General features: G+C 33.6%; 2 protein-coding genes across 2 annotated transcripts in view; one reads left to right on the top strand and one right to left on the bottom strand.

Moving 5' to 3' along the window:
- Nucleotides 1-4,470, bottom strand: part of LOC136032829 (galactosylceramide sulfotransferase-like) — a 41,374-nt gene extending 36,904 nt beyond the window's left edge. The window contains exon 1 of the mRNA XM_065713237.1: nucleotides 3,916-4,470. Within this exon, the coding sequence (XP_065569309.1) occupies nucleotides 3,916-3,980 (65 nt within the window). The 5' untranslated portion in view covers nucleotides 3,981-4,470. The remainder of the gene's footprint in view (nucleotides 1-3,915) is intronic.
- Nucleotides 4,471-4,546: 76 nt separating this feature from the next.
- Nucleotides 4,547-23,895, top strand: part of LOC136032831 (uncharacterized) — a 45,026-nt gene continuing 25,677 nt past the window's right edge. The window contains exon 1 of the mRNA XM_065713240.1: nucleotides 4,547-5,049. Coding sequence (XP_065569312.1) covers nucleotides 4,693-5,049 — 357 coding nt within the window. The 5' untranslated portion in view covers nucleotides 4,547-4,692. The remainder of the gene's footprint in view (nucleotides 5,050-23,895) is intronic.

Consider the following 23,895-nt stretch of genomic DNA (forward strand, 5'->3'; position numbering starts at 1 on the left):
GTTTGTGTAAGTTATGTGCCGGGGGCTCATAAGGTTTGTATGTAAGAGATGTTCGTATAAACTTTAGAAGTGACTTACCTGATTGGAAAACGAAAGTTCTAGTCATTTTTTTAAGATCCAAAAGTGAAAGAATAGTGTTCCCCCCTCCTAATACACGCCCTCTTCTCCCCTATCCCATGCAATACAAATTTTAAGATAGCCGCTTTGTTTTAAATAGTCCAACAATCAGAAAATAAAAGCTTCGGGCTCAACATAATCAACCTCCCACAGCCCGAAGGAAAGGCTCTAACTTATGCACGGGAGTATATAAATTTTTATGGAAAAGGTAAACATAAGAGGGGACTGGAATGACTTGAAATTAAAAGTTCTAGTTTCCTGTTTAAGACTCAGTTACATTGTGGCAACTAATCTTTTCCCCGAATGCGTCCAAGCGAATTTTAGAAATGTTTATTTTGTTCGAAATAGACCAAAAATCATATAATAAAAACTCCGGGGTTTACACTAGAAACGAAACAAGAGTTATTTATTATGCCCCGGGGGCAAATAAGCTCTTATGGAAGAAATAATTGTATAAACTTCGGAGGGGGCTCATTTTATTGGAAATTGAAAGTTCTAGTTCTCCTTTTAAGAATCAAAAGGGACATGAGGGCAGCTAGCCGTCCTACTCTCTTTCCCCCAAATATCTTTCCCAAGAGCAGGGGGGCAAGTGTTATATGTTATGCCCTGGGGTCACGTAAGGTTTTTAAACGAGGGTTTTGAAAATAGTTCAAAGATTAGATAAAGACAACCCTTCCCCCCACTCAAATAGCTTATTAACGATATTTTGTCCCAAAATTTAAGGGAGCTGACTCCTGGCGAAAAATTTCATTTGAGCCATTTAAAAAAAAGGTTTTTGGTACATTTTTTGATGTGGTCGCCCATATCTAAATCAAACATGCTAATAAAACATTCATTTGTTTTAAAAGTCTTCTCGAATTTATTGAGTCTTCTTCAAACGGTAATATCTTACAGATCACTTATTCAATTTAATAGAAAAAAGCCTCGTTTATTTCGTTACACCTATGCCAACTTAACGCAAGTCAATTAATCTCGTTGGCATAATAATTGGGTGCTCAGTATTCGATAAAGTTGACGAACCCCTTGTTTGCTTCTTTCGGATAGGCGAAAGTTCTACCGATAAGAAAGTTATCAAAGTTATTGAAAAGATGGTTGTTGATTTTCAAGATATGAGGCAGAATTTCAAAAAGGAGATCTCCCACGACAACAAGAGATGTTAAGGACTGTCATTAGACACTGATGAGCAGCCTAGGCATTTACCAAAGGTGAAAACCCACCAAATAAAGACCATGAATATTGTACAATGGTCAACAGATGTATAATTCATGGTGCTAGGCGTATCCCCTCCCCACTGAAAATTCCCCTGATGTTATTTCACCCCGTAAAAATCTCCCACCAAAAATCCTCCCCTAGGAAAATCCCCCTACTCTCTTTTCCCCCCAATGAACCCGATAAAAACTTTCAGATATTTATTTTGTTAAAAATAAACCAAAAGTTAAATAACCATGCTTCTGGGTTAACAATCCTGCCCCTCCCGTCCCCAGAGACTAGCGTTGTAAGTTATAGAAGTTGCCCGTAGTTGAGATATGTTGTTTTTATGAAAAAGGCGGTCATAAGAACTTTGGAGGGGGCTCACTCAATTGTAAATTGTAAGTTCTAATGCTCTCTTTAATTTTCAAAATTAATTGGAGGGCGACCACTCCAATGCTTTTTTTTCCAAAAATATACCTGATCAAAAGTTTGATATAGCCTCTAATTCAAGGCAGTCAAAAGTAAAATAACTATTTCTAGGAACGACAACTCCTCCCCACACACACAACCCCTGGGGCAAGTATTGTGCGTTATATAAGTTGTCCATTGCTTACATATAAAACTGACAGTTGGTAAAAGGGTGCAAATAGGCTGAGGGTATGAAGGTTACAAATGTTGAGGGGGATGGCATGCGAAATGAATAACACTAAATGTAGGAAGGCTGTCAAAGGAGCACAATAGCAATATCAAAGGAATCTCTAAGGGCTTGAAGTTGGAACTTCAATATCATTTTCAGAGGGAAGTAGTTAAAGGAACAGACAGCCCATGGGAACTGATTGTAATCTACACAATTTGTCCATCCTTAACTTGCAGGATTTATCATTGGGAAACAGAGCCTAAATCAACTTGGTCACTACTAGGACAATAGGAAACTACTACGTCCGTCCCCCTCACAGTACCAATAATAAAGAGCCGAAATAGAGACAAAATATTCTTGAGATTTAAAAATCTCACTCTCTTTGGTAAATTCCCTGTTTTTTTACTTGTTGTTTTTTTTTATCCATGATTACTCTTTGACAAAAAAGTCCGCAATTTTAAATTTGTATAAAAGGGCTTTAATTCTCTCTAGTTGGGCTCAATGATTTTTTTAGTTAGGATGGGGACAAACGCCTCAAAGAGTGAATTTTAATGCCAAAACATCCTAATTCAGAAGGGTATGATAGCAATAATTAAGGAATGACTAAGGTTATTAAATTGGAACTTTAAAACCATTTTGAGAGGGAAGTAGAAAAGGGAACGGACAACCCTGGGTAAAGATTGTAAACTGCCCAATACGTCAATTTTTCAATTTCCAAATTTATCATCGAGAAACGTAGCCTGAATCGACTTGGTCACTATTAACTCCCCCCCCCAGCTTCAATAATAAAGAACCGAAATATTTCTAAGCTTTAAACAAATTTCACTGTCTTGGATATTTACCTATTATATTACTTCTTGTTGTTTTTATCCATGGATTTTTGGTAAATTTTTCGTTGCTCATATTATTGACTTAGGAATAAAGTGAACATACCACTCGATGCCTTTTTTAAGTTCTTTACGAATATAATAATCGCTTCTATCGCAAATTCAAATTTAAGCTCTTTTTGAGCTAACATATCCTTGGGATTGGAATCTCGTGAGATAATTAGCTAAACATTCTTCCGTCGGCTTTTATATTTTCGATATTTTATCGAAAATACATACTTTAATTGAACATTCGGCGTCAAGGAAGAAACAGCATAATATTTTAAAGTTTATTTATCGAACTTAATCGTGGAAAATAAGTGCTTGTGGATTATATAACATTAAAAAATGGATTTATAATGAAACAGTAAGTTATAGACAAATGTTTGTCTTTTATATACAAAACTAGAAATATTTTGGCCATTTTCAAAAGCTCAAAAAGTGCTTAAATTTGAAGTTGCGATAGAAGTGATTACTACATTCGAATAGAGCTTAAAAAAAGGCATCGAGTAGTATGTTCACTTTATTCGTAAGTCAGTAATATGTAAGTAATATGTTTATTACTTAGTAATATATTTATTCGTAAGTCGAAAAATTTACCGACTTTTCTTTGGCAGATAATATATAATTCAAAATATTTACAGTAGGTTTCTTTGAATGCCTTGTAACTAGGGAGAGAGGCTGATCCTAACAGTCATTGCGCCTTCATATTTGAAGGCGCAATTTTCCTTGTGAGTAGTAATTATTTCCTTGAAATAATTCCTGTGAAATAATTCTTTGAAATACAGAATTATTTCAAGGAAGGAAGAGTGGATGCAGAAATTGAAGCTACAACCTATAGACTATATAGACTAATAGAAATCAAGAGGGGTCAAAAAACTGATCCCTCTTGATTTCCATAAAAATTTCTGGTCTGCATTGTTATTATAAAAGTAAAGTAAACAAATTTATCCCTCTTGATTTCCGGAAATATTTCTGGTCTGCATTGTTATTATGAAAGTAAAGAGTAACATTAAACCGCAAAATGAGGAAAATTTATTTCGTATAAGAGGGGAAATTTACAAACTAAGATTTTCTAACTAAAATAGAAATAATATAGCTTACCTTAATAGTATATCTGCCACAGTTGTGCCAGAAACTTTGTAAGATTTTGCAAATCCAATTTTCATGTTTTTCACAAATTTATGATACTGTTATTCAGTTCAAGAATATTAAATCGGCTTTTGTGTCGGCTTTATTTTTTAAAAGCAGTTCTAACTCAAAATACTAGTTACTGCCGTGTAACTTGGGGCATAGTATTATATTGCTTGATTGCGCAATCTATAGTACCTGAGTCAAAACCGACCATCCCGCTTTAAGTTTACGCAATCCATAAAAAAAAATGTACATATATGTGGCTGTTTGGAAAATTATTAGATTTTATTGACTTAGGAGAAAAAACAAAACTTGTAAGTATTTCACCAGGATATGCAGATAATTCTGAAAAAGAAATCGTATAATTCTATAGATTTTGTGGAGGGCTGCGCTCAATGATCCCAGTTTGCATCCTTGCGGCTTATCTTGAAAAATTCTTAGCCTCTAAAGAAACATTTTTCCTAATTTAGCTATAACCGATTTTCTTTTTATTCTTATCATATCTGTTAAAACCATTTATAAAGATAGAAAAATTAGCATAGAAAAAAGTATAAAAACCGGTATTAAGTATAATGTCTTACTTGTTTCACAGCTTTTGGTACTAGGCTATAGTAAAAAGTTTGGTCTTTGACATTTCAGTTATGGTTTTTTAGCAGATCATGGAAACATGGCAGACCGTGAAAAGGAAAAATTAATAAAGGAGCCACTTTATTAGAAGTAGCTCTTGTAGAACGAGTTACTGTGAACATGTGTCTTACTAATTTAACAAGGAATGCTAAAAACCAGACAAATATTTGTATAGTTATCACGTTTTTTATATTGATGATTTATGTTGTGAAAATGAGGAACATGCATAAAGTTTCAAAATGTCCATCTTTTGAAACAATGGTTTCCAAAGAAACTAACATGGAGGACAAGTGTCTAGTGGATTACGTAAGGACAACAAGGCTCAGTTATCCCTCAACATTGCCATATAATTTATCAACTTCAATTGATCGCACAAACCTGGTATCAATTGCTCCCGACGCGTTTCAGAGTTTTTTACATGACAAAGATGCTCCCTGGGTTGATGCCCTTATCGCAGTTGAAATATTTGTTCCAAAGGTAAGGCTGTGATATCGTTTCACGATTCCACTGGCGGCATGTGCACCGTTATGGGGTGTTGTTCATCCTGAAAAACAAGAAGACGTTTAAAAATGAATCAAAGAGGAAAATGGGAAATAGCCCATCCAAATATTTGTAAAAGCAAAATTAGTTGTTGGTTCCTTTTGAAAATTCCATGAGGGTGCTCCTTACTGGCGTAGGAGGAGCACGAAAGCCCTATCAGAGGCAACGCTATAACTTTGCCTATAATAAAGGTCATACGGCTCCGATGTTTTATCATTATTTTTCCCCCAGAGGCCCTTCATATGGAAAAGGTGGTCCTATAAACTTCCAAATGAACTCATTCGATTCAAAATCGTAAGTTTTAGTGCCCTTTTTAAGAGGCACAACTGATCGGAGGGCAGCTAGCCCCATTGCCTTCCTTTCCCCAAATACATTCGGTAAAAAAATTTAAAGCCATTTTGTTAAGAATAGTTCAAAAATCCGATAGGAAAAACTCCAGAGTCGACACAACCCCCAGCACCTGGGGACAGGTGCTGTAAGTTATGCCCTGGGGCTTAACTTATAGAAGGATTTTCTTATAGAAAAATTATCGTATAAACTTCAGATATGGCTCATCTGATTGGAAATTGAAAGTTCTAGTTCACCATTTAAGAGTCAACAGAGATCGGAGGACAACTAGCCCCCCTCCCTCTGCCCTTTTTCCCCAAACCCATCGGATAAAAGCTTTAATATACCCTAGAACCCGGGGGAAGGATTGTAACTTATTTCCTGGGGGCACATAAGGTTTTTATGGAAGAGGTAGTCTTATAAAACTCTGGGGGACTCAAATGATTAGGAATTGAACGTTCTAATTCCCGTTTTAAGGATCAAAAGTGATCTGATGGCCCCGCAGGCATATAAGGTTTTTATGGAAGGGATGACCGTATAAACTTCGGAGGGGGCTCATTCAAATGTAAATAGGAAATTCTAGTTCCTTTTTGAGAGTCAAAAGTGATTCGAAGGCTACTAGCTTAGATCCGAAGGATCAAAGCTTTAGTTTATTTTCCCGGGGGCATTTCTTGTAGAAGGGATGGTCGTATAAACTTTCGAGGGGGCTCATTCAATTGAAAAAGTCATAGTATCCTTTGAATCGAAAGGGATCGGGGGACAAATAGCCCCCCACGCTTATTTTCCCGCAAATTATCCATTAAAAGCTTTAAAATAGTTCAAAGATCAGATAACAAAAACTTTGGAGTCGACAAAACCCCAGAGGGCCCAGGGGTGGACATTGTAAGTTATGCCCTGAGGCGACACATGGTTCTTATGAAAGGGCTGCTCTTATAAACTTTAGGGGAGGTTCACCCGATTGGAAATTGATAGCTATAGCTCACTTTTGAAGAGTCCAAAGAGGTTGGAGGTCTAGCTCACAAGACCCCCCCATACGCCCTTTTACCCCAAACCCATCCAACAGAAAAATTTGAGATAACCATTTTATTGAGCTTGATTAAAACATCAGACAACGAAAACTCAAGGGTAAAAACAACCCTCCAGAGCCTAGTGGCCAGTGTTTTGAGTTATCCCCGAGGCAAATAAGGTTTTTATGTAAGAGGTGGTCATATAAACTTCAGAGGTAGCTTCCTTGATTGGAAATTGAAGGTTCCAGGTACCTTTTCAAGAGTCAAAAGTGATCGAAGGGTATAAACCCCCACCCCCACACACAACCTACTTGTGTTAAATGCGTCCGATTAACTTGAGATAGCCATTTTCTTTTAAATAGTCCAACGATCAAATAACAAAAACTTCAGATTCAACCTAACCCTACTACATAGTCCTGGGAAACTAAAACTTGCAAGTTTTGCCCCAGGGGCATATGAGGTGTCTAAGGAAAATGTGATTGTGTAAAATTTGAAGGGAACTCAAATGACTAGAAATTCAAAGTTCTAGTTCCCTTATTCAAAGTCAAAAGTGATGTGCTGGCCACTAGTCCCCCCCCCGACACACCGTCTTTCCCCAAATTCGTCCACTCGAATATTCTATATAGCTACTTTGTTCAAAATAAACCAAAAACTATATAACAAAAACTCGAACAAAAACACATACCCCCAGAAACTGGGGGAAAGCGTTGTAAATCATGCCCCCAAGGCTTATAAGTTTTTATGGAAGGGGTGGTAGTAATAACTTCGGAGGGGCTCATTCGATTACGAATCAGAACCTCGAGTGCTCTTTTTAAGGGTCAAAATTGATCGGAGGGCAACTAGCCCCCCCCCTCCTTAAAGCCCTTTTCCCCTAATGCATCCGATCAAAATTTTAAGATTACTATTTTTTTGAATTATTTCAACGATAAAATAACAAAAATCTGGGATTGGCACAGCCCCTCAGAGCCCGGGGATAAGTTTGTGTAAGTTATGTGCCGGGGGCTCATAAGGTTTGTATGTAAGAGATGTTCGTATAAACTTTAGAAGTGACTTACCTGATTGGAAAACGAAAGTTCTAGTCATTTTTTTAAGATCCAAAAGTGAAAGAATAGTGTTCCCCCCTCCTAATACACGCCCTCTTCTCCCCTATCCCATGCAATACAAATTTTAAGATAGCCGCTTTGTTTTAAATAGTCCAACAATCAGAAAATAAAAGCTTCGGGCTCAACATAATCAACCTCCCACAGCCCGAAGGAAAGGCTCTAACTTATGCACGGAAGTATATAAATTTTTATGGAAAAGGTAAACATAAGAGGGGACTGGAATGACTTGAAATTAAAAGTTCTAGTTTCCTGTTTAAGACTCAGTTACATTGTGGCAACTAATCTTTTCCCCGAATGCGTCCAAGCGAATTTTAGAAATGTTTATTTTGTTCGAAATAGACCAAAAATCATATAATAAAAACTCCGGGGTTTACACTAGAAACGAAACAAGAGTTATTTATTATGCCCCGGGGGCAAATAAGCTCTTATGGAAGAAATAATTGTATAAACTTCGGAGGGGGCTCATTTTATTGGAAATTGAAAGTTCTAGTTCTCCTTTTAAGAATCAAAAGGGACATGAGGGTAGCTAGCCTCCCTACTCTCATTCCCCCAAATATCTTTCCCAAGAGCAGGGGGGCAAGTGTTATATGTTATGCCCTGGGGTCACGTAAGGTTTTTAAACGAGGGTTTTGAAAATAGTTCAAAGATTAGATAAAGACAACCCTTCCCCCCACTCAAATAGCTTATTAACGATATTTTGTCCCAAAATTTAAGGGAGCTGACTCCTGGCCTTCTTGGCATGGCTGGACCCCTTCCAAAACACTTAATAACGATAATTTACTCTAAAAATTACTGTAACTGACCTCTGAACCTCCTTGGCTCACACCCCCTCAAAAAAAAATTAATATTAATATTTCATTTCAAAACTTATGGGGGCTGACCCCTGGTCCTCCATGGCCGGATATCACTCGCTCCCCAGAAAAATTATGAACGAAAAATCTTGAAAGTTGACACCTGATCCTCTCTCCATAGCTTGCCCCTCCCCCACCCAAAAAAATTATAACTATATTCTATTCCAAAACCATAGGAATTCAGTTTAATTTTGCGAACTATTTCCGAAACGTGTCAAACACCTATATTCTTTACTACAAACAAGAGTTTGGCTATTGCCCGTTTCCCTAACAGTAAAGGCATAAGCCTTACAGCGTATTTGGTGCTTTACTAAAACCAATTATATTCCAAATATTTTATTTTTTACTTATTATAACATTGAAACTAAACTAAAAATTACGATGAAACCACACTAGGATTTACAAATAGGCTCACTATGCCCTGCGGCTTTCACTATTTCCTATAGGTAGGTAGGTAGGTAGGTAAGTTTTATTTTATCCACAATACAAACATAAATAAAAAATGACAACACTAATAAATTGTTGCAGCAAAAAGAAAGTCCTAAGGACTTGTGCTGCAATTTCATATTATGATTTACATCTTATAAATAAATATCTAAACATAACATCTCATGATTAACCACCTAGCCTATCTTATATATAAAAAATAACAACACATACACATGAACAAAATACAACAAAATAATCATATTAAATATCATTTACCGGTATTCAGTCCCCACCCCACATCAATAAACGGCAAAAAAAAAGACATCAAAAACCTTCTGCCCTTCAAAACCTATTACTTAAATAAAATATTTTCAATTTATTTTTAAACCCATAAAAAGTGACAGACTCCCTGATGCCAGCCGGCAAACTATTCCAAACAGAAGGCCCCAGATTCCGAACCACATATGATGATCGAACTGTTTTTCTTTGTTCATGGCTTAAAAGTTGTGAATTTCTTGTATCATAATTTGGTACTCCTGATTCATGGAAAAATAATCATGAAAATACTCAGGGCATATATGTTTCATGCTCTGGAACACAAAAATTGATGCCTGGTAGTCACGAATCTGACCAACATTTAAAACATTACACCGGGAAAAGCTAGCAGTAGTTTTGGATTCAACCTGCTCTTTTATGTCCGCAATCAATCGAATGCTTTTATTTTGCAAAATCTGGATCCTTTTATAATTAGAGAAGAAATTACTAGCCCAATGAACACAACCATAATATATATAAGGATGGACAAGGGAAAAATAAATGATTTTTAAAATCTTGAACGGAAAAGTTTTTTTTACACGTCTCAAAATTCCTAGACCCCTAGCCATTTTAGCACCAATAACACTGCAATGCTTTTTCCAACTAATATTATTATCTAAATAAAACCCCAAATACCTAATTTCAAAAACTTGTTTAATGAGTAAATGTCCAAAAAAAATGTTATTATTATCATTAAGTAACCTACCTGTTCTACTAAATATAATGTAATTTGTTTTAGATGCATTAACTGCTAGGGAACTACCTATTGTAAAACTGCGCAAACGTTCAAGTGCCAAATTAGCCTTATGTGCAACCTGCACCAAACAACTACCAATTACTGTTATCGCAGTGTCGTCCGCGAAAGAGGTCAGCGCCTCAACTCCAACATGTGAAACCAACGAATTAACATAAATAAGATAAAGTAGAGGTCCCAGCACGGAACCTTGAGGCACTCCACACTTAACACCGAACTCTCTGCTTGATATATCTGATAAAGCAACTTTGATAGTCCGGCCATGCAAATACGATGAAAACCACTTTACACAAGTACTACCTAACCCAAGCCCACTTAGTCTACTAAGAAGAGTATTAAAATCAACAGTGTCAAAAGCCTTACGGAAATCTTCAAAAACAGTTAAAGGAATCATATTATTTTCAAATGCATTATCAACAAAACTTAAAAGATGGTGTACTGCATGACTAGTGGAATGTTTACTTCTGAAACCAAACTGTCCATTATACAAAACTTTCTTCGAATCCAAAAAATCATACAATCGTTTATAAATGACTTTTTCATAAATTTTACTAAATAAAGGTAAAATGGAAATTGGTCGCCAATTACAGGGTTCTGAGGGGTCCCCACCTTTATGTAAAGGTATGATTTTAGATTGTTTCAGTTCGGACGGGAAATGCCCTTTAACCATTGAGAGATTAATTAAATGAACCAATACCGGTAAAAGATACACCGACACATAATTAAAAGCCTTTAGGTTCAATCCATCTACACCAGAAGAATTTGATTTAAGGCTACAAACAATTTTTTCAACTTCTTATACATTACATGGTACAAATTCAAACCCATTCTGCATGCTTGAAGGATTTACCTTAATGTTGACGGCACAACTACCTCTAGACACTTCATTCTGTATAACACTACCAATTTTCGAAAAATAATCACCCATGTAATTTGCTATTTCCAATTTATCATGAATTCTATTACTAGTTCTATTACTAGTTTTTAAATTGGTTATACACATATCTTTTTTTTCACATCCTATCACTTCACGGACAATTCCCCAAGTATCTTTTATATTACCTTCCTTAATCTTCAAACGGTTTAAATAATACTCATTCTTTGCATTTCTTTTTGAATTATTTACATAATTTCTCAACTCTTTAAACTCATTTAAAATCATTTCAGATGGATTATCAAGATATTGACAATACAACTTATTTCTTTGTCTTATTAAACTCAAAATTTCATCATTTATCCACGGCTTTCTCGGTTTAGCTTTCTTGCAATTAATTTTATTCAATGGGCAATTTTTCTCAAACACAGGGTAAAGAATATCTGAAAAAATATTAAAAGCTTTTGAAGCATCATCCTTTTCATTGTAAACCACCTCCCAATCCAACGAACTAACTTCATTTTTAAACTTAGCCAGATTAACTTCTTTCATGTCACGCCGAAGAATCTTGTTTTTTCTTTTAATTTTACAATGTGATAACTTCTGCAACAAACAAAGAAGCGGTAAGTGGTCCGAACCAGAATGGATTAATACATCACACATGCTATCTTCCACCATAACTTCAGTGACGAAAATATTATCAATCAAAGTTGCAGAATGGTCTGTTAATCGGGATGGGATAGAATTTAATGGGAAAAGACCAAATGAAAGCATGACATTAAGGAAATCCAAATTTTTGGCTTGAAGATCTAATAAATCAAAATTAAAATCACCTATGATTACAATTTTATCAAAATTTCGATTTATTTCAGATATTAAAATTTCAATTTCCTCTAGGAAAAAATCCGGACTAGCACCAGGGGGTCTATACACCGATGAAATAAGAAGTGGATTATTATTACTTGTCACTATTTCAATAGCAAAAGTTTCAATCTTACCTTCAATCCATAAAGATAAATCTTCCCTTACTTTAAATTTTATATCATCCTTGATTATGAATGCTAAACCTCCCCTTCCCATCAATGACCGGTTCTTGGAAATAAGTGTGTAACCTGGAAAATTAAACAACGAAGCAGGACATTGTTCACTAATAAATGATTCACAAATACCTATCACTTGCACCTCACTGTTAAGTTTATTAATTATATCAACTACATCTTCATGTGAAGTAGTTAAATGACAATTCCAGTGGAGAATCTGGAATCCGGACAGCATAACTGGTGCACTCACATCATCTACTGCAACATATTTACTAAGCCTTGCAGGCTGTTTATCCGAAAGTTCCGACCGGCTACCAACATCACTCGACAAAATATTATCCAACGAAAAGCGATTTTTTTCTAACTGAAGTAATCGTGAAAACATTCATAAATAATTTATCCTACTTCCTATTAAAGAACTATTACTACGAAAGAATGTAAATACTAAAGTACACATTTATAACTACTAAAACGAAAAAAAAAAAAAAAAAAAAAAAAAAAAAAAAAAAAAAAAAAAAAAAAAAAAACCAACTCAGATTATATGTCGTCACAACTCCACAGTCGGCGTGTCCGAGCGTCATTTCCAGATCGAGCGAAAATACGGCCGTGATCGGACTATACGTTGTGGTTACCTAACCTATCACGAGCCAGTTGCAGAATTTCTAGTCGCTTCTTAGTTAAACTTTCAGACACAAATATACCAGATTTGGCCAGTTTGCTCTTAGCAGCAAATACCTTAGCAATACCGTAGCAAATACCTAGATTTCTTATATATATATATATATATATATATATATATATATATATATATATATGTATATATATATATGTATATATATATACATATATATATATACATATATATATATACATATATATATATATATATATATATATATATATATATATATATATATATATATATATATATATATATATATATATATATAATGAAAAGAGAAATCACCAATGCAACAGCACAAACACATTAAAAAAAAAAAAAAAGAAGACAGAAGGAGAAAAGGAATACTGTTTTCCTACATTAGTGATTAATATAGATCAGCACTTGAATGAGACCTTAACCCTACTCATCCATACAATCATATAGGTCAAACAGCATAGCCCTATACAATCAACCATAAAGAATAATCCATGGACAGGCAGTCGTGTCGTCAATAAGTATAAGTCGTCATTTACCAAACAATAAAAACTGTAAAGACCATTAAAACCGACAATATATGCAAAATCCTCCGGAAATCCACTGTCAAAAATTAGGGACACGCCAAACTCAATAACAAGGAAAATCAAAATTAACCAAAGATTTCGCTAAGTATTTCAATATAATTCTTTTTGTATTTATTTAAAAGTTCGTGATAATGGAAACTGAATTTTTTAAATTGCCAAGTTAATTTATTTGCAGAAAAACCTCTTAAAATCAATTTTTGGCTGAAAATTTTACGTCTATTTTCAAAATCAATATAATTAATACAAATCCTTGCATATCTAAGTATTTGTGAGAAAAATGCCGAATATGTGATATTTGAGTGTATATTTCTTTCAGGAAACGGGAAATTAATCACTTCAAAATCGAAATCATCCGTTTTATTATACATTTTAAAACTTAATTTATTATTATCAGAAATATTAATAGTTAAATCTAAGAAATGATCTTCTAGACCAGTGCCATGATTAGGTTCAAGAGTAAGCTCTGATGGATATATATTTTTAGAAATATCAATGAATTCCTTATTATTTGACAAAACATGTTTTAAATTATTTGGATTATTCTTATCCATCATATTTTTATATTCGAGTTGACTTAAGAACAAGTCAGCTATAAATGGGCTGGCATTCCCCCCCATGGGAATTCCCACGATTTGCTTGTACAAATTACCATTAAATCTTATATAAGTATTATATAAAACAATTTCTATATATATATATATATATATATATATATATATATATATATATATATATATATATATATATATATATATATATATATATATATTTATATATATATATATATATATATATATATATATATATATATATATATATATATATATATATATATATATATAATATATATATATATATATATATATATATATATATATATATATATATATATATATATATATATATATATATATATATATATATATATATATATACTAGCTGATGAGGTGGCGCTTCGCACCACCCCAACACCTAGTTGGTGGGGGCGCTTCGCGCCCCCCCAAGCCCCCCCGCGCGCGTAAGTCGTTACGCGCCATAATAGTTACGCGCCATTGTAGTTGTGTCCCTATGTCCCACCTGTGATATATATATATATATATATATATATATATATATATATATATATATATATATATATATATATATATATATATATATATATATATATATATATATATATATATATATATATATATATATATATATATATATGGTTTTAACTACGTAAAACTTGCAAATATACAACATTCTTTGCTGTCCCATTGTCTTTGCATATAAATAGATTGTCAGGTTTACCGACTCTGGAACATGCAACACATAATGGTCCATGGGAAAACAATCTGTATTCAGATCTATACCTCATGATTCTAATGATTGCCCTTGAGCTTTGTTGATGGTGATTGCTAATCGACCATTCCCTGCCCCGGTGTCCCGGTCGTCATTTATATCCCCCTGTTTCCCCCGGTATCCCCGTTGTAGTTGTGTCCCTGTGTCCCGGTCGTCATTTATATTCCCTGTGTCCCGGTCGTCATTTGTATCCCGGTGTCCCGGTCTGTATATACATTCGTTTTTTAGTTTTGTTTTTCTCCTTTATTTTTTTCCTTTTTTTTTCTTTTTTAGTTTATTTAGATTTTTAGATTTTTTAGTTTTTTTATTAGTTTTTAGTTTTTTTTTTCTTTTTAGTTTTTTTGTAGTTTTTACCTTCTTTTTAGTTTTGTTAGTTTTTTTTTTTACTTATGTCCTGGTCGTCATTTATACTCCCTGTGTCCCGGTGCTTTGTTGATTGCTAATCGAACATTCCTTTTGTCCTGGTCGCTTTCTCTTTGAGTGTCGTCATTTATTTTTTTCTTTTTTAGTTCTTTTAGTTTTTACCTTTTTTAGTTTTTTTTAGTTTTTTAGATGAAAATTTTTTTTAGTTTTTTCCTTTTTTCTTTTTAGTTTTTTATTGGTTTTTACCTTTATTTTAGCTTTTTTTCCTTTTTTTCCTTTTTTTTATTTTTTTTTTATTTTTTATTTTTTTTTTAGTTTTTTACCTTTTTTTAGTTTTTTTAGTTGTTTTAGTTTTTTAGCTTTTTTACTTTTTTTATTAGTTTTTAGTATTTTTTGTAGTTTTTGCCTTTTTTTAGTTTTTTCAGTTTTTTTTTAGTTTTTTATTGGTTTTTACCTTTATTTTAGCTTATTTTTCAGATTTTTCCTTTTTTTTAGTTTTTTTTAGTTTTTTGTTTTTTTAGTTTTTACCTTTTTTTAGTTTTTTTTAGTTTTTTTAGTTTTTTAGCTTTTTTATTTTTTTTATTAGTTTTTAGTTTTTTTTGTAGTTGTTGCCTTTTTTTAGTTTTTTTTTAGTTTTTTAGCTTTTTTATTAGTTTTTAGTTTTTTTGCAGTTTTTGCCTTTTTTTAGTTTTTTTAGTTTTTTAGCTTTTTTATTCTTTTTATTAGTTTTTAGTTTTTTTTGTAGTTAGTTTTTTTAGTTTTTTACCTTTTTTTAGTTTTTTTAGTTTTTTTAGTTTTTTAGCTTTTTTATTTTTTTATTAGTTTTTAGTTTTTTTTGTAGTTTTTGCCTTTTTTTAGTTTTTTTAGTTTTTTAGCTTTTTTATTAGTTTTTAGTTTTTTTTGTAGTTTTTGCCTTTTTTTTAGTTTTTTTAGTTTTTTAGCTTTTTTATTTTTTTTATTAGTTTTTAGTTTTTTTTGTAGTTTTTGCCTTTTTTTAGTTTTTTCAGTTTTGACGTCACCTGATCCAGTTTTTTCAGGTGACGTCACCTGATCCAAATAGATTGTCAGGTTTACCGACTCTTGAACATGCAACATATAATGGTCCATGGGAAAACAATCTGTATTCAGATCTATACCTCATGATTCTAATGATTGCCCTTGAGCTTTGTTGATGGTGATTGCTAATCGACCATTCCCTGTCCCGGTCGTCATTTATATCTCCCTGTTTCCCCCGGTGTCCCCGTTGTAGTTGTGTCCCTGTGTCCCGGTCGTCATTTATATTCCCTGTGTCCCGGTCGTCATTTGTATCCCGGTGTCCCGGTCTGTATATACATTCGTTTTTTAGTTTTGTTTTTTTCCTTTATTTTTTTCCTTTTTTTTTCTTTTTTAGTTTATTTAGATTTTTAGATTTTTTAATTTTTTTATTAGTTTTTAGTTTTTTTTTCTTTTTAGTTTTTTTGTAGTTTTTACCTTCTTTTTAGTTTTGTTAGTTTTTTTTTTTACTTATGTCCTGGTCGTCATTTATACTCCCTGTGTCCCGGTGCTTTGTTGATTGCTAATCGAACATTCCTTTTGTCCTGGTCGCTTTCTCTTTGAGTGTCGTCATTTATTTTTTTCTTTTTTAGTTCTTTTAGTTTTTACCTTTTTTAGTTTTTTTTAGTTTTTTAGATGAAAATTTTTTTAGTTTTTTCCTTTTTTTCTTTTTAGTTTTTTATTGGTTTTTACCTTTATTTTAGCTTATTTTTCAGTTTTTTCCTTTTTTTTAGTTTTTTTTTATTTTTGATTTTTTTTAGTTTTTTACCTTTTTTTAGTTTTTTTAGTTTTTTTAGTTTTTTAGCTTTTTTACTTTTTTTATTAGTTTTTAGTTTTTTTGTAGTTTTTGCCTTTTTTTAGTTTTTTCAGTTTTTTTAGTTTTTTATTGGTTTTTACCTTTATTTTAGCTTATTTTTCAGTTTTTTCCGTTTTTTTAGTTTTTTTTAGTTTTTAGTCTTTTTAGTTTTTTAACTTTTTTTAGTTTTTTTAGTTTTTTTAGTTTTTTAGCTTTTTTATTTTTTTATTAGTTTTTAGTTTTTTTTGTAGTTTTTGCCTTTTTTTAGTTTTTTTAGTTTTTTAGCTTTTTTATTAGTTTTTTGTTTTTTTTGTAGTTTTTGCCTTTTTTTAGTTTTTTTAGTTTTTTAGCTTTTTTATTTTTTTTATTAGTTTTTAGTTTTTTTGTAGTTAGTTTTTTAGTTTTTTACCTTTTTTTAGTTTTTTTAGTTTTTTTAGTTTTTTAGCATTTTTATTTTTTTATCAGTTTTTAGTTTTTTTTGTAGTTTTTGCCTTTTTTTAGTTTTTTTAGTTTTTTAGCTTTTTTATTAGTTTTTAGTTTTTTTTGTAGTTTTTGCCTTTTTTTAGTTTTTTCAGTTTTGACGTCACCTGATCCAGTTTTTTCAGGTGACGTCACCTGATCCACAGATCCACAGATCCACACACAGACAACTTATTTTTATATATATATAGATATCAAACATTAACTTTGTTTTTTTTTTTATTTTTCGAGACTGTTCAAGACACATATCAGTTTCAGTAAAGCGCCAATGGCGCAGAAGGCTTTAGACTTTTACAGTGTGAGAAGGAGGCAAGACCAAAAATCTTGTTTGTAGTAATTTTTTCGTTTCAAGCTTGATTCGCATATTCAATTTAAGTTTCACTCGGTTAAGCATTTATTTATTCATTTATATTTGTACTAGTGTATATTTGTTTACTATGACGGTTTATTTAATTTCTGCTTGTTTTGGGTTTCATTTGTACTTCAATAGCCAAATATTTTTGTTCGTTTTAAGCTTGAGTTGCACATTTTATTTGAGCTTTGCTCATTTTAAGACATATTTATTAATTTTTATTAGTACCTGAGTTATGTTTTTTCGCTATGAATGTTCATATTACTTCTGTTCGTCTTCGGTTTTATTTATTCCTTGATAGTAATTTCTGGTCGTTTTGAGCTCGATTTGTTGTACGCTTCTACTTCTTCTGATTTTAAGTTTAATATGACCTTTACTTTTCTTTAAAACTTCTTTTTCGGAAAATTTTTTTCAATGAATAAGCAAAATAATTGAGCCTCCTTTTTTTTAAATTCTTCGCAACTAGATTACTATAAATACAAGAACGTACGAGAGTCAATTGCTAAAAATATATTACTACAAAATTTAGTAGTAATGTGTCTCCACATTCGAGTACTGCGCCCCCTAAGAACTATTTGAAGCTACTGACCCCTTGTATATGCTTCCATACTAGCAATGCGCCCTGTATCACATATCTGTGCTGATTTATTCTGTAATATGATAAGTAGTTTGCTTGATTTTAATCTTATACTCAATGGAGGATTAAGAATGGAATGTCAATCTCTATTTGACTGTGGGATAATTATTCTGCAATCAAAGTAAGTATATGTGCATACATTTTTAGGCACACGGAATTGTCATGTTTGAAAGAAAAGCAATTTGGTGCTTTAGATCACTTTATTGTATCCAACACAATTTCGGGTTGGGAAGCGTAATTGTCATGTATCAAAGAAAAGCAATTTGGTGCTTTAGATCAGTTAATTGTTTCCAACACAATTTTGGGTTGGCAAACGCAATTGTCATGTATCAAAGAAAAGCAATTTGGTGCTTTGGATCAGCTTATTGTTTCCAACACAATTTCGGGTTAGCAAACGCAATTGTCATGTATAAAAAAAAAGCAATTTGGTGCTTTATATCAGTTTATTGTTTCCAACGCAATTTCGGGTTGGCAAACACAATTGTCTTGTATCAAAGAAACGCAATTTGGTGCTTTAGATCACTTTATTGTTTCCAACACAATTTCGGGTTGGCAAACGCAATTGTCATGTATCAAGGAAAAGCAATTTTGTGCTTTAGATCAGTTTATTGTTTCCAACACAAATTCGGGTTGGCAAACGTAATTGTCATGTATCAAAGAAAAGCAATTTTGTGCTTTAGACCATTTTATCATTTCCAATACAATTTCGGGTTGGCAAACGCAATTGTCATGTATCAAGGAAAAGCAATTTTGTGCTTTAGATCAGTTTATTGTATCCAACACAATTTCGGGTTGGCAAACGTAATTGTCATGTATCCAAGAAAAGCAATTTGGTGCTTTAGCTCAGTTTATTGTTTCCAACACAATTTCGGGTTGGCAAACGCAATTGTCATGTATCAAAGAAAAACAATTTGATGCTTTAGATCAATTTATTTTTTCCAACACAATTTTGGGCTGGCAAACGCAATTGTCATGTATCAAAGAAAAGCAATGTGGTGCTTTATATCAGTTTATTGTTTCCAACACAATTTCAGGTTGGCAAACGCAATTGTCATGCATCAAAGAAAAGCAATTTGGTGCTTTAGATCAGTTTATTGTGTCCAACACAATTTCGATTTGGCAAACGCAATTGTCATGCATCAAAGAAAAGCAATTTGGTGCTTTAGATCAGTTTATTGTGTCCAACACAATTTCGATTTGGCAAACGCAATTGTCATGTTTGAAAAAAAGCAATTCGGTGCTTCAGATTAGTTTATTGTTTCCAACGCAATTTCAGGTTGGCAAACAAAATTGTCATGTATCAAAGAAAAGCAATTTGGTGCTTCGGATCACTTTATTGTATCCAACACAATTTCGGGTTGGCAAACGCAATTGTGAAGTATCAAAAAAAAGCAATTTTGTGCTTTAGATCAGTTTATTGTTTCCAACACAATTTCGGGTTGGCAAACGTAATTGTCATGTATCAAAGGAAAGCAATTCGGTGCTTTAGCTCAGTTTATTGTTTCCAACACAATTTCGGGTTGGCAAACGCAATTGTCATGTATCAAAGAAAAGGAATTTGATGCTTTAGATCAATTTATTGTTTCCAACACAATTTCGGGTTGGCAAACGCAATTCTCATGTATCAAAGAAAAGCAATTTGGTGCTTTATATCAGTTTATTGTTTCCAACACAATTTTGGGTTGGCAAACACAATTGTCATGTATCAAAGAAAAGCAATTTGGTGCTTTATATCAGTTTATTGTTTCCAACACAATTTTGGGTTGGCAAACACAATTGTCATGCATCAAAGAAAAGCAATTTGGTGCTTTATATCAGTTTATTGTGTCCAACACAATTTCAATTCGGCAAACGCAATTGTCATGTTTGAAAGAAAAGCAATTTGGTGCTTCAAATTAGTTTATTGTTTCCAACGCAATTTCGGGTTGGCAAACACAATTGTCGTGTATCAAAGAAAGCAATTTGGTGCTTCGGATCACTTTATTGTATCCAACACAATTTCGGGTTGGCAAACGCAATTGTCATGTATCAAAGAAAAGCAATTTTGTGCTTTAGATCAGTTTATTGTTTCCAACACAATTTTGGGTTGGCAAACGTAATTGTCATGTATCAAAGAAAAAAAATCTGGTGCTTTAGCTCAGTTTATTGTTTCCAACACAATTTCGGGTTGGCAAACGCAATTGTCATGTATCAAAGAAAAGGAATTTGATGCTTTAGATCAATTTATTGTTTCCAACACAATGTCGGGTTGGCAAACGCAATTCTCATGTATCAAAGAAAAGCAATTTGGTGCTTTGTATCAGTTTATTGTTTCCAACACAATTTCGGGTTGGCAAACGCAATTGTCATGTATCAGAGAAAAGCAATTTGGTGCTTTATATCAGTTTATTGTTTCCAATACAATTTTGGGTTGGCAAACGCAATTGTCATGCATCAAAGAAAAGCAATTTCGTGCTTTAGATCAGTTTGTTGTGTCCAACACAATTTCGATTCGGCAAACGCAATTGTCATGTTTGAAAGAAAAGCAATTTGGTGCTTCAGATTAGTTTATTGTTTCCAACGCAATTTCGGGTTGGCAAACATAATTGTCGTGTATCAAAGAAAAGCAATTTGGTGCTTCGGATCACTTTATTGTATCCAACCCAATTTCGGGTTGGCAAACGCAATTGTCATGTATCAAAGAAAAGCAATTTTGTGCTTTAGATCAGTTTATTGTTTCCAACACAATTTTGGGTTGGCAAACGCAGTTGTCATGTATCAAGGAAAAGCCATTTCTTGCTTTAGATCAGTTTCTTGTTTCCAACACAATTTCGGGTTGGCACACGCAATTGTCATGTATCAAAGAAAAGCAATTTTGTGCTTTAGATCAGTTCATTGTTTCCAACACAATTTTGGGTTGGCAAACGCAATTGTCATGTATTTAAGAAAAGGAATTGGTGCTTTAGATCAAGGCTTGCAGCTAGTATGTAGAATTTAGCTCAGTCAAGCAATATTGCGTAAGATCAAAATTAAACATTGCTAAGAACCTCCTGTTCGGGATCAGTTTATTTTTCATTTTCCACGTAAAAATGGACAACTGTACCGAATGATAGCATTTTATTGTTGCCGGTACAATTTCGGTTAGGCACATATAATTTTCATATTTGACAGAAAAGCAATTTGTTCCTATAGGTCAACGCTTGATTCTGATGTGCAGAATCAAGTTGACTCAAAAAGTATTACATAAGATCAAATTAGACATTGTTAGATGAAGAAGAAGAAGAAGTTTATTCAATACAATACAAAACACAATACAAAATGGAAATACAATATACTTATTCCCCCTCGAAAGGCTGTATGACCTTTCCACGTTGTTAAGAACATTCTCCAAAGGAACGCTTGAATGCCCTTTATCTTCTTGGAAAGTAAAGTTCAACCATGAATTCCTTTCTCAATAGCATATACCACGTGTAAACAGTGAACAAATTGCCTAACTTACAGCCCTTGTCCTGAGGACAGTGGGGAGGTTGACATCCCTAAAGACGTAATTATTGGACCTCTCAACAATGCTGAGCAAAATAATTCTCTTAAAATTTCGATTGAATGTGTTTTGGGGAATGATAGGCTTGGGGGGGGGGGGTTCGATAGCTCTCCATTCACATTCGGCTCTTAACTGGGCGCTAAAACCTTCGACTTCCAATCAAATGAACAGCATCCGATCCAAAGTTCATACGACTGTCCTCTCCATAAAAACCTTCAGGGCATAACTTACAATCCCTCCCAATGGGCCCAAGGGATTTTCATTCTTAAATATAAAATTTCCAGACCTATAAACTCCGCTAAACAAAATAACTATCCCAAAGTTTTATTAGATGTGTTTTGGAATTTGATGGGCATGGGGGGGGGGGGGTAGTTGGCCTTCAATCGCCTTTGAATAATGAAAATTGCACTAGCTCTTTCAATTTCCAATCAAATGAGCTTTTTTTGAAGTTTCTCCGACAACAAGTGGTCACCTCAAAAGTTTTATTAGACGCATTTCGGGAAAATACAAGTTTTGTCTGGGGGGGTATCCGCCCTCTGATTACTTTGGACCTTCGACAGGGCTCTAGAACTTCTGATTACCAATGCAAGGAGCCTCCTCCGAAGTTTATACAACCACGCTTTCTATAGAAACCTTATATGCCCCCAGGGCACAACTTACAACCCTTGCCTAACGGCTGTGGGGAGGGGTATCATTCTTAATGGCATAATTCCCGGACCTTCAACTACGTTAAACAATATGGCTATCTCAAATGGCTTTTGATTGGCTATGCTTGGGAAAATGGTGGGCAATGGAGGGGGGTTAGTTACCATTCAATCACTTTCGACTATTAAAAGGGGTACTAGCCCTTTCAATTCTTAATCGAATGGGCCCTTCTCGAAGTTCTTATGACAATTCCTTCGATACAAAGTGACCTCGCCTAAGAAAAACCAGGCAAAAGAATAAATAAATAATACAGTAAAGTGTGATTTTCTCTGTGCTCTCTACTTTGAGGTCTTGTGGTGGAGGATGTCTAGCGTCTCTAACTTTCATAAAGTTTATGCGTAGAGCATAAAATTTTTATTTATACATATAATACAGTTGGAAAAGTAAATTGACATACGACAAGGACAGATACAGGATCAGAACTGACTCAATCAATCTTAATTGGTCACTTATAACCAGTTAACCAAGACACGGAAACCCGTCATAGCCCGATCATATGATTTTGTGGCAATCTCCACCCTCTTATAAAACTGTGACAAAGTTCCACTGGCTAATTGCTGCAATTCAGCTAAAGTTCTAAATTTCTTTCCAGCTGTCTTTCCTGGTATATACGCCTGCGTCGTTTATTTTTCAAGTTCCTCTACATTTCTAATATTTGAGAAATCTCTTTCCTCAACCAAATTAATTTGTGACCCTGTTACTCTAAGTAGTTCTGCATCTATTACCTGCAAGTCTCACCAGTCAAGCAGTGTTTAAACCCCTCTAAATTGGCGAAAAAAAGTTTTAAAATTTTGAATTTTTAAGAATTTGGATGTTTCCCAGAGCGACCTATCACTAACCCAATTGCTCTTTGAGTCAAATTCTCCTTATTACTCTTACCCTCGTTAGGTCCATGGATTATATTATCTACAGAAATATATATCATACTAGCTGTTGGGGTGGCGCTTCGCGCCACCCCAACACCTATTTGGTGGGGTGCTTCGCGCCCCCCAAGCCCCCCCACGCGCGTAAGTCGTTACGCGCCATATTAGTTACGCGCCATTGTAGTTGTGTCCCTGTGTCCCACCTGTGAATATAGATAGATTTATATATGTGTTTCAAACTACGTAAAAATTGCGAATATACAACATTCTTGGCTTTCCCACTACTGGGAGCTTTCTGTTTCCAATTGCCAGCAATTGATCTGAAAATGTTTGACCAGAGTCATCGTTTTGCAATCGGACACGCATATTTGTAGTTAACTTTAATATTTTTACGTGTGCCCATAAATTAGAATTTTTCAGGCAAGCATTCATTTCGTCTGCAGGAGTTAAACTACGTAAAAATTGCGAATATACAACATTCTTGGCTTTCCCATTATCTGTGCATACAAAGCCGTATGTACTAATAATGACGTCATATGCAAACGCTCTTTTTACAAACAAACAAACATGCATACACACAACTCGTTTTTATATATATAGATAGATAGATAGATGGATACAATACAAATTAACTGCGTAAAACTTGCGAATATACAACATTCTTCGCTGTCCAATTGTCGCTGCATATAAATAGATTGTCAGGATTACCGACCCTCGAACATGCAACGTACAATTGTCCATGG

This window comes from Artemia franciscana, chromosome 11 (genome assembly GCF_032884065.1).
Source record: "Artemia franciscana chromosome 11, ASM3288406v1, whole genome shotgun sequence".
Lineage (NCBI taxonomy): Eukaryota > Metazoa > Arthropoda > Branchiopoda > Anostraca > Artemiidae > Artemia > Artemia franciscana.